At 37.0% G+C, this 10,143-nt stretch overlaps 2 protein-coding genes across 2 annotated transcripts in view; both read right to left on the bottom strand.

Moving 5' to 3' along the window:
* Positions 1 to 1,806: 1,806 nt before the first annotated feature.
* On the bottom strand, positions 1,807 to 4,739 carry LOC132180331 (uncharacterized). Its single transcript, XM_059593124.1, has one exon. The coding sequence runs from the start codon at positions 4,473 to 4,475 to the stop codon at positions 2,127 to 2,129; it is 2,349 nt and encodes a 782-aa protein (XP_059449107.1). The 5' UTR covers positions 4,476 to 4,739; the 3' UTR covers positions 1,807 to 2,126.
* A 1,809-nt stretch (positions 4,740 to 6,548) lies between these two features.
* The window catches only part of LOC132181993 (uncharacterized), an 8,862-nt gene continuing 5,267 nt past the window's right edge, over positions 6,549 to 10,143 (bottom strand). Inside the window, exon 2 of the mRNA XM_059595207.1 lies at positions 6,549 to 6,818. Within this exon, the coding sequence (XP_059451190.1) occupies positions 6,549 to 6,818 (270 nt within the window). The remainder of the gene's footprint in view (positions 6,819 to 10,143) is intronic.

The raw sequence follows: 10,143 nt of genomic DNA, 5'->3' as shown, positions 1-10,143 counted from the left end.
GTTGATCCAAATATTGATTTTTATTGTCAGATCATTTCAATTAGTTGTATGACAGTCGTATAACAATATTCTACTAAATAGCATTACTCATAGTGAAAACCAATCATTGATTTTTTTTTTTTTTACTAGCCATTATTGATTCAAATGTTGATTTTCATTGTCACATTATCCAATTATTTGTATGACAGACCATTACTCATAGAGTTAATTAAGAAGCTGATATCAGTAATAAATGCTAAAAATCCTAAATTGAGCTTATTTTATAAGGGACAGTGGATAAGTATTATTTAAAACAATTCTACCATGGAATATGGTAATAAGTCTAGGATCTTAATCCTAACAAAACATATAGGCGAATAAAAAAAATAAATAAATAAAAGGGAATTGATGAAATAAAAGTAACAGAAAATTAATGTAAAAAATGAGAAAGGACCCTTACCAGCTTACTTTTCTTCGACTGTGACAAAAGCAACTGGATTTGACGTCACTCCGCATAGTGGAGGCTCTGCAATTTTAGAAAAAGACAGCAGGAGATGTGGCCGAGGAGCCAAGAAGAAGTGCTTCCTTGGCTACAACATCTTTCAATCCCTCGAGTTCTTCTGAGGTTGACCGATGTGGTGACCACTGACGTCTGGTTTGCCATTGATAACTTAACCAGATCAAGTAAAAAGCACAGCTCTGCGGCAAAAAAGATGCTTGCAAAAATTCAAAACCAGAGCTACTTTTTGTGTCCTTTTGCAAATCCCTTTTTCAAGCTATCTCAACATGTTCTATATTCAATCAAAGCTCTAAAATGGCCAGTTCAGTCCAACCATTTAGCTGTCTCAAGTCTTTCTATCAGTAAAAAGTCAATATGGTTTTTGTTTTCTTTCTGCAATGCAATCAAAACTCCTAAATGTTCAAAAGCATTATCACACACAGATGCTTTGTAATTACGTCTGGTATTATAAATTTGCAAACCTTTGCAGGCGGTATTCTACTAATTCTGGAAAATCGCTGTCATGTTCATTTAATTAGGTATTACAAACCTTTGATGTCCTCGGTAGGACCACGCCGTACAATATTTTACTATTACATGGCATTACTAAATTGTTTAGATATTATTTGTAACAACCCATGAAGTGTGTTAATATCAACTGCGCCATTTAATAATCCATTTGCCAAGCGTGCTCCTGCTCTAAGTTTTTTTATTTTTTATTTTCTGTCATGTGAAGATTTAATTAGTTCTAGACAGCTTTGAACCCACGGTTTGACACTGACAACAATGTCAACATAATTCGTTCACTTGATAGTACTCATGGAGAATCGAAGAAATGATTGTCAGTTGAGTCTGAAACCCAGATAGAGTGTTCTACATGGCAACTGTTAGAAATTCTAGTATTGGAGATTATAATATTAATTGCACATCTATTCGTTTATGTATGTGGGTTTGCTTACATGCAATAGAACAATAGGTAGAATATATAAGAACCATGAAATATGTTTTACTTGCTTCTTTCTTCTTTTTCATATACATTTTTTTTTTTAATACAAGATTTGAACTGAATACCCAACTCAATCAAAAGCCCTCGAAGATGACTTGTTCACGTGTACAATCATCACAATGAAGACAGATTCTTCAAACATAATGAAAAGAACAAAAAGCTAAAAATTTATGTCCAGAAGAGTAGTGATACTCTCACTATGGCCAGTTTCTTATAATTCAAAAGAAAAGGTCTATAATAAGGGGTTTTTGATCGACTTGATAAAGCAAGAGCTACAAATAAAATGTCATAAATACACTAATTTCAAATTGCTATAAGAATCTCCAACAACATCCTTCCTGTTATGACTATAAACAAGATGGGGTTTTTCTTTGTCTTTACAAACCCAAGACCCACAAGTCAAGCCTGGGCAGTGGGCAGGAAACTTATGAGCCTTTACATGACTATGTAAGTCCAAGTAATACATTGTTCAATTTCTTCCTGTTATCCTTGCCTCCCAACCATAACTCTCCAAAAATCTTCTACTAAGGACAAACAGAAGAAAAAAAGAAAAAAAGAAAAAAGAAAAAAGAAAAAAAGAGTTCTGCAAAGAATTTCAGTAAATCCTACAGCTTCAATATTCTACAGGATTTGAAACCAACATTACACTGAGGGTGCATCGGCAAAGACCTCATCATAGAGCATGTCATCATCACTGCCTGCCATGGCAAACAGCTCTGCATCCTTTTCTTCCTCATTTGAAAAATCCCGTTTTTCAAGCTTGGCATGTGCTGCAATGAAGATCATCTTCTGAGCCCTTTCCAGGCCCACCCTTGAATGTCTGTGGACACAAACCCATTTCATGGAAGACCAATTACATCTGAATATGCAAGAGGTTGAATGGAGGAAAATGAGCCTCACTGCAACCTTACCCAGAGACTTAAACTCACTCAAGCAAGTTTCCCATACAAGTCTACTGCTCTGTGGGTTTGCAATTTTCATTTTTCCAGTAACAGGGTCTCGCTGTTTTACCTGAACGGCTTGAGCATAAAGAGGGTCTAGCCCTTCTGACCTCCATTTCATGAGCTCCATCAATGCAACATGAGCTTCTTCCCTGGAAACCAACCTGGTTATGAGCTTATCAACATCTTTCTCCTGCTCATGTGTCAAGCACTTGAATGGTGGAAGGTATTTTCCGCTCGTATCCCTCATCAAGTAAAGAGGGTCCAGTATAAATGCAGCCGACCATGCTGGGTGGTAGTTTTTCTTGAATCGCTTTTCAACAATATTTTCAACAGGTCCCTCGGCAATGCTGAATTTGGCACACCAGTCCTTCACTTTGCTTCTCAACTCCTCCCAAAGTGGTAGGCATTGTCCAATTAATGGCCTCTCAGCCTCAATCTCCTGAACCATCTCCCTAATCAGCTTCACAAGCGAATAAACTGCCTCCAACTCATTCCAAAACCCCTCAGTTTGAATCAGCCCAGCAACTTCCCTCCCATCTGAATCCTCCACACATATTGCATTGTACGAATCATCCAGCACAACCCTTTGGAGCACTCGTGCACAGCTCAGTATATCTTCCAACATAGCATAAACAGGTCCAAAATTCTTGGAAGTATCACATTTCGGTGAAGGAACTCGCAGCAGCCCAGTATACTCAAGCTCCTGCATTTTGTACTTGAGGAAAATATTCCTAACTTGAGAAGTAGTATTTATAAAATTTGCAACTTTTGTGCAATTCTCGGTGACAGTCCTGAAAAGTGGAAGTTCTTTGTTAAAAGCCTTGATCAAACTAACAAACCCCTGAAGCTGACAAGAGAGATTTACCATCCATTGATTCTGAATCTCCAAGTTCCTCAATGCCTTGGCCTTATACTTGTCAGCAACTATCCCTACGCATCTCTGCACAGCACTCCCACAAACACCCGTCACCGCTTCCCACAAAACCTCCTCCGCATACTTCGACGACACCATTCCTCCCGTAAACACCGCCTTCTGGAAAGCACTCATCCCATTTGGAAGATTAACCGTAAACTTAACCAAATTCTCTCCCTCGCAAGCGAATCCACAACAACTTTTTCCCTTCCACCCATCACTAGCAACCTGAAGAAACATTGCGTCTCTTATCCTAGCATCCGACTTAATCTTGATCTCATCAAACTTAGCATCAAGCCGAGCACCCGTAAGCTCGCGCCGCAACACCGCAGGCAAGCCCACCTGGTTAAGAAACGCTCTAAACTTGGGATGCTCGAGGCTTGAAACTGAGACTGACCCACATGACTCGTAAAACCATTCTGCTAGTAATTCAAGCGCGGAATCAATTTGTTCCTTGCTCAATGCAGGACCAGCTGACCCTTTAGGACTCTTAAGCTTTTTCACGCTATCTTGTAGCAATGCCAAAGCGCCCAAATCCTCTTTCCCGCCCGACAACACCAAATGGTGCTGATTTAGCCCGGAATTATTCACCACGCCAACGGAATTCTGGCGCGGCGAGTAATTCGATTCGTCGCGGTTTTGGTTTTGACAAAAGCGCGACGACTCGACCAAAGCTGAAGAATGAGATTGGTACAAAGAAGAAGAACATGAATGCAAAGAATGAGTACCCATTTGAGAGCTTCGCTTTCTGTGATTTTGTAAAGACGGTAACGGCGAAGGTACCGACGATATCGGCACCGGGGAGAGCGAAGCGCTGCTGGGTCTGGGAACGGAGCTGAAGTTGGGGCAAGTACCCCTCTTCAAGTGCTCCGAGGCGGTTCTGGAGGGGTTGGAGGCGGAGAAAACGGCGTCGCACAAGGAGCACTTGAGTTTGACAGCTTTGGGGAGGTTGGTGTCAGAGTTGCGAAGGAGAATGGGCTCCAAATGGGTCCAGTACCAGGCTCCCTTGCCCTTGATGGCCTTGGTTCGTACGGTGATAAGGCCTTCGTACCGCTTGTTCAAGGCCTTGGAGGCCATGTCCTCGGATAGAGCTAAAGTAGACGGGTCAGTCGGGGTTGAGCTTGTGGATGCCATTGAAGAGAGAAAGAGAGACTAGATTATTGGTGAGGGAGTGATGGGTTTTGGTGGGTCTTCAGGAGTTCGGCTGATGGCGTAATTGTTCAGGGTGGTGGCGGTGGTTGTTCCATGGCGATGAGGGTGGAGAAGAGACTGAGAGAGTGCGTTAGCTGTTCGTAGAATTGTCTAGCCGAACTGCATGCTCGTGCCTGACGAGAGAAGAGAAAGTGGAGAGTGGGGGAGGCAGGTAGACTGAGGACTTGCGGGAGGAGACCGAAACGGGTCTATGTCCAGCTCTATATCTGGGGGGCATTCTCCCTTTCTTTTCTTTTTTTTTCCTTCTTTTTTTTTTTTTTAATTTTTTTTGAAGTAAGTCTACCACATATGAGTCTATGACATATTCAATCAATGTTCACTTTAAAAAAGAACCCCAAAAAAAAATAAAAAAACAAAAAAGTTCACCGTTTGACAAGAAATATATAATATTTCATTACATTTTTATTTTTTAATGAATTTACGGGCGAATTCGCGAGAGATCATCCCGGTGAGCATCTCCAACAACAATAATTAAGATAACTTATGAAAAAGTATAAATATTTACTTTAACTATTTTATATACACTCCGTAGATTCTCTATTTTATTCTATATTTTTTTTTTATAAATATTATTTTCAAATCTTTTTTATTTATACTTTTATTTTTCTCTCTCTCTCTTCACACTCTCTCTCTCTCCAAACCCCATCGAATGGGCTAACAGCGCGATTAGAAAATGCTTCATTTCTTCTTCCGGTCATTTTTTCATTTTTTCACTTTTTAAAATTATCATTAGATTTATAGGTCATATGAGTTTTATAAATGAGCCACACAAATCCAAATACTAATTTTTTTGAAAAATAAAAAAATAAAATAGAAAGAGATAATGAGAGAAAAATAAAGAGATGATATGTACTACTTATGAGTAGGATTACAACTCTTGTTATTTTTTCTTTTCTTTTAAAAATATTTTTTTGGGTGAGAGTTCCCAACCTATTTATTGCAAATTTATCCTCTTCTATTTTGAGCTCTTATAGAAAACCGATCACACGAGGAATACGACTTTTTGGTTTTAACATGTACTTTGAGTAAATTAAAAATTAATTTGGTAAACGCCACATTAATTAGAAAAAAAAAAAAAAAAAATTATAGTGTGAATAATGAGAGCTTATTTATTGTTTATAAAACTATAAGAGAAAAATGTTAAAGTAATGATTCAGCTCGACATACAAAATAGCTCTTAATAGTCAAATTTGGTTATTATACGTTAGGAAAAACTTTACAAAATTCTTCTGAACTTTTACGCATTTTGACATTATCTCCTCCAATGTTTAAAAACTCTCAATTTAGAATATCGAACTTTCAATTTTTGACAATGTCCCCCTCCGTTAGGATTTTCCGTTAAATAAAAATACCTATTACTGAATCTTTTCAATTTTTATTTATTTTAATACTTTCATATTAAAATAAAAAAAATGGAATTATTTCTAGTGAAAAAATATTTTGAAACAAAAAAAAAGGGGGAGAAGTGTTAGGGCGTCAAACAAATGAATTCAGAAAAATTTTCAAACTAACGTGGCAAACTGTGAGTAGCAGACAAAGGAAAGAGAATTGCATTTTTTTAATTTAAAAACCCTTGCCACGTCAATTTATAATTTTTTTTGGGTTCATTTGTTATTTTGTTTGGCTCCCTAACACTTCTAAAAAAAAAAAATACATGAAAAAGTTATTGTTAGCCCATGGGTCATGCATGCATCACTTGCTACTCAATCCCAAGCTTGAAATGAATAATCAAACGATCACGTTTTGAGCCAGACAAGTGTATTGGCCATTTTAGAGCATTCCCAGCAGACTCCCTATAAGGGAGTCTGTTCCCTAAATTTAGGGAATATGTCTAAAAAATCGCAAAAAACGTCCTACAGCAGATTCCCTATATGGTTCCTTAAACCATCAGCTGCTACAGTTGAACCCAATATTTGAGGTTCAACTGTAGCGATCCATTGCCTTATTATAATCATAAAAAAAAACTCTCTCTCCTCTCACATCTTTTCACGCCCATTATTTTTCTCCATTCTTCTCCGCCCTCTTCTTCTTCTGCAAGCCATTTTTTTCGCCCTCTTCTTCTTCTGCAAGCCGCCCACTTCTTCTTCTGCAAGCCATTTTCTCCGCCCTCTTCTTCTTCTGCAAGCCGCCCTCTTCTTCTTCTGCAAGCCATTTTCTCCGCCCTCTTCTTCTGCACTTCATCTTCAATACTCCATCTTCACTCTCATGGCCACTCAAAGGATTTACACCCAAAATTAAACAACAAATAAAACCCACAAAATCAATCTTCCCCAAAGAACTTAAATCGTTCCAGAACTCAGCAACTCAACCAAAACTCAAGAAACTCTAGATCCATTCGGCCAAACCATCTCAAAACAGATTCTAAGAACACCTCAATTAGAACCGAAACTCAACACCCAACCAGCCACTCAAGACAATCAAAAATCCTCAACAACACAATTGATTACCCAAATCGAATACCCAGAGAATCAACCCCATCACAATCAAATACCCATAACTAAAAGAAGGAGAATTTTACCCAAAGAATGATTCTGAGCCCATAAGCCGCTGTCCAGCCACTCACGGCTTCGCCGTGGCCATCTACTGAGCTTTCTCTCTCTCACCATCTCTCTCCATCCCTCGCCCAACTCTCTCTGCATCACTCTCTTTCTCTCTCCTGTTCTCTCCCTATCTGTCTTCGTGAGCGAAAACCTGCTGGGGGGAAAGTGAGGCAGAGAGTGAGATAGAGAAAGGGAGAGAGGTGTGGCTTGGGGGAAAGAAAAGAAGGAAACAGAGTGAAGAAGACGGAGAGACAGAAGACGGAGATGAGAGAGAAATGAAAAGAAAAAGAAAAAAAATTTTACAATAAAAGAAAATATTATTTTATTAAAAATAAAAATAATATTTTAATAATATAGGGAATGGTAAAGGGAAGCTATTGTGGAGTTTTTGTAGATAAGGAAGCAAAAAGTAGTTTGGATCCTTAAATATAAGGAAAATGGTTGGGTAGCTGCTGAGAATGCTCTTAGAAGGAACAACTACATCTAACTATTTTATGATATCTTTGTCCTAAAATGCTCATTGCTCCGACCACAAAAGTAACGATTTTATTGCAAGTACCAGATAACATGAGTCCCATGCTTGGATTGTTGGAAAACGATTTTAAGAAGAAAGTGTCTGGTTCCTATCTATACACACCATTACTCTTTCATCCCCCATTTTTATGTAATGAAAACGTATCAATCTCACCAAACCTCTATTTTTAGACAAATGAAGAGTGCCCAGATTATTAACTACACTTGCTAAACATAATATTTATTTGTAATTCATTCCAAACTAGAATTTCCGATCATTAACTAGTAATTCTTTAGTACAACGGGACTGTCATTATAATAATGTGAAGCTACACAAGCTGCTGGTGAAGCCCGTGCAGCTCTTCTTGCTATTCAATATACCATATCTCTTGAGATTTACTCTCTGTAGATACAGATACTAAGTGATGCTATATATCAATATAATCCTTGCAATTCAACAATCAGATCTCTTCAAGGATTGGAATTTTGCTTCAATTATTTCGGTTATTTATTTTCATCGAAGGTACATAGGCAATTGTTAGAGCATCCATGATGGATTCTTTAAAATTTTCTTTAAAATTTTGAAGAATAACACAATCTTTTTATATTTTGGAAAACACTATATATCACTTTTTATTATTATTATTATTATTATTTCTTTATTTTAGAGCAAGAATCTAGCATTGTGAAAAATTATGGAAAGATAAGAAGAGAGAAATGAATAAAATATGGAATAAAGAATGAATAGTGATCCTTCATGGATCCACCATAGGTCCTATTGAAATAACAACCAAACATCTTTTAAATCTCCACACATAAGCTTCTTGCGAAGACACTAGCTCATTACACTCTAATATTAGCCAACGCCCTAATGTTACTTAAAAACTTAATTAGCACATTATGCCATAAAAACATTCGAACGTTCCTCGAGGGTTATTGGAACGGTGCTCGACACCGTGCGAACTTTTTTGTCCAAGATTGTGTTTTTCCTAATTACGTAACCAGAACTTGATCTACCATTTTCCCTCAATTCCAAGAGGTTCCACAAACCTTTAAGGTGATCATAACACATGAACCATCATTGAAAACTGTTAGAATATGTCAGGAAATTTGATTTTAAGATTTGTTGTAATTGATTGTAATCTCCTATAAATCATATTTGATTGTAATTAGATTTTATGGTAATTAAATTATGTAGTCGAACAACCTATGAATGTTTTAGATATGTTAAAAGGTAAAGGTTGAAGAAGCTAGTTCTCAAAGTCCCAAACTTTTATGCAAGGACCAAGTTTTCTACCTAAAGTACCTAACTTTTTAACAGTATTAAGGAAATACATAAGTATTTAAACTACTAAAAAAATCAAGGCTCTACCATGGAACATAATACATAAATTCAAGGTTAACTAAAAAAAAAAAAATTAGATCAAGCCTTCTTATCTCAAAGGTAGAAGCTTTTTGTTTTTTGTTTTTTGTTTTTTTTTTTTTCCTAAGAACACAAAATCTCAAGGAAAATCCTCTCTATTGGGTTGTTGTGGGCAAGCCCAAATGGTTACCCTACAACGACACTAAGTCAGGCGTCACTATTTGTGGTTTTTTTGTAGTGTATAAGGCCTTCCCGTGTTCTCATTTTGATGTATTATAGTCGCATATGGTGTGATCACCCCTCCCTTCACATCGTCAATTTCATTGCCGACCACGACCCTTCTATGGTATTTTTTTAACTCCCAAAATCAAAAATAGAAAAATAAAAAATAAAAAATCGAACCAAACTTGTTGAGTACTCAATAAGGGCTCGGCTAAGTGCCCTGTCCAAATTCGATCTCGACTAGGGGCTTTGTGAGTTGAATTTGAACACATGTTCAAAGCTCGCTCAAGTTGGAGCTTGTTTAAACATATGTTTTCAGCCGAGCCGAGCCCAAAAATTCAATACTCAGCTAACTTGACGGAGAATTACTAGTGTACACCATAACTGTTTTATATTAATTAACATAAGTTGAGTAGACTCGAAGAAACATCACTTAATTTTCAACTTGGATTATTGTTAATCGTACTATAATTCAACAATAAATTGGTCCCCTAATAAGTAGTTAAACCACAACTATCACACATGTAATTAATGTCAGTTGACATATTGGAACATACGATCAGTAGAGTACTGCACAAACAGTGAGAGCTACTCATTACATTTAATACAATCACAAATAATTGTACCAAATTGTAGTTGAATCCGTATTACAACAACTCTTTCTTGAAAAAAAAAAAAAGGAAGAAGATGAATAAACGTCATTAATTACGTATGTGGAGGAGAAAAGTCAAAAAAAGTATCTTTCTTCAGGTGAGAGGTGATTGCCAATTTCCTTAAAGTATACGGTGCTCTCTCTCACTACCGTCTTTAAGTTGTAAGGTCTTTCTCACTTTCCCATTAAACAAATTGACGAATGCATTTCAAATTTGAATTTTCAAATTTGTAATTTACTATTTCAACCTTCTCCATCCAAATGGTTTGCCTAATTAATTACTTCTTTAATTATGTGACC

The sequence above is a fragment of the Corylus avellana genome, chromosome ca5, assembly GCF_901000735.1.
Source record: "Corylus avellana chromosome ca5, CavTom2PMs-1.0".
Classification (NCBI taxonomy): domain Eukaryota; kingdom Viridiplantae; phylum Streptophyta; class Magnoliopsida; order Fagales; family Betulaceae; genus Corylus; species Corylus avellana.
This window is presented reverse-complemented; position numbering and strand designations above follow the sequence as displayed.

What these genes read in the sequence shown, in the direction of transcription:
- LOC132180331 (XM_059593124.1), bottom strand. Translation starts at nt 4,475, where the DNA reads ATGGCATCCACAAGCTCAACCCCGACTGACCCGTCTACTTTAGCTCTA.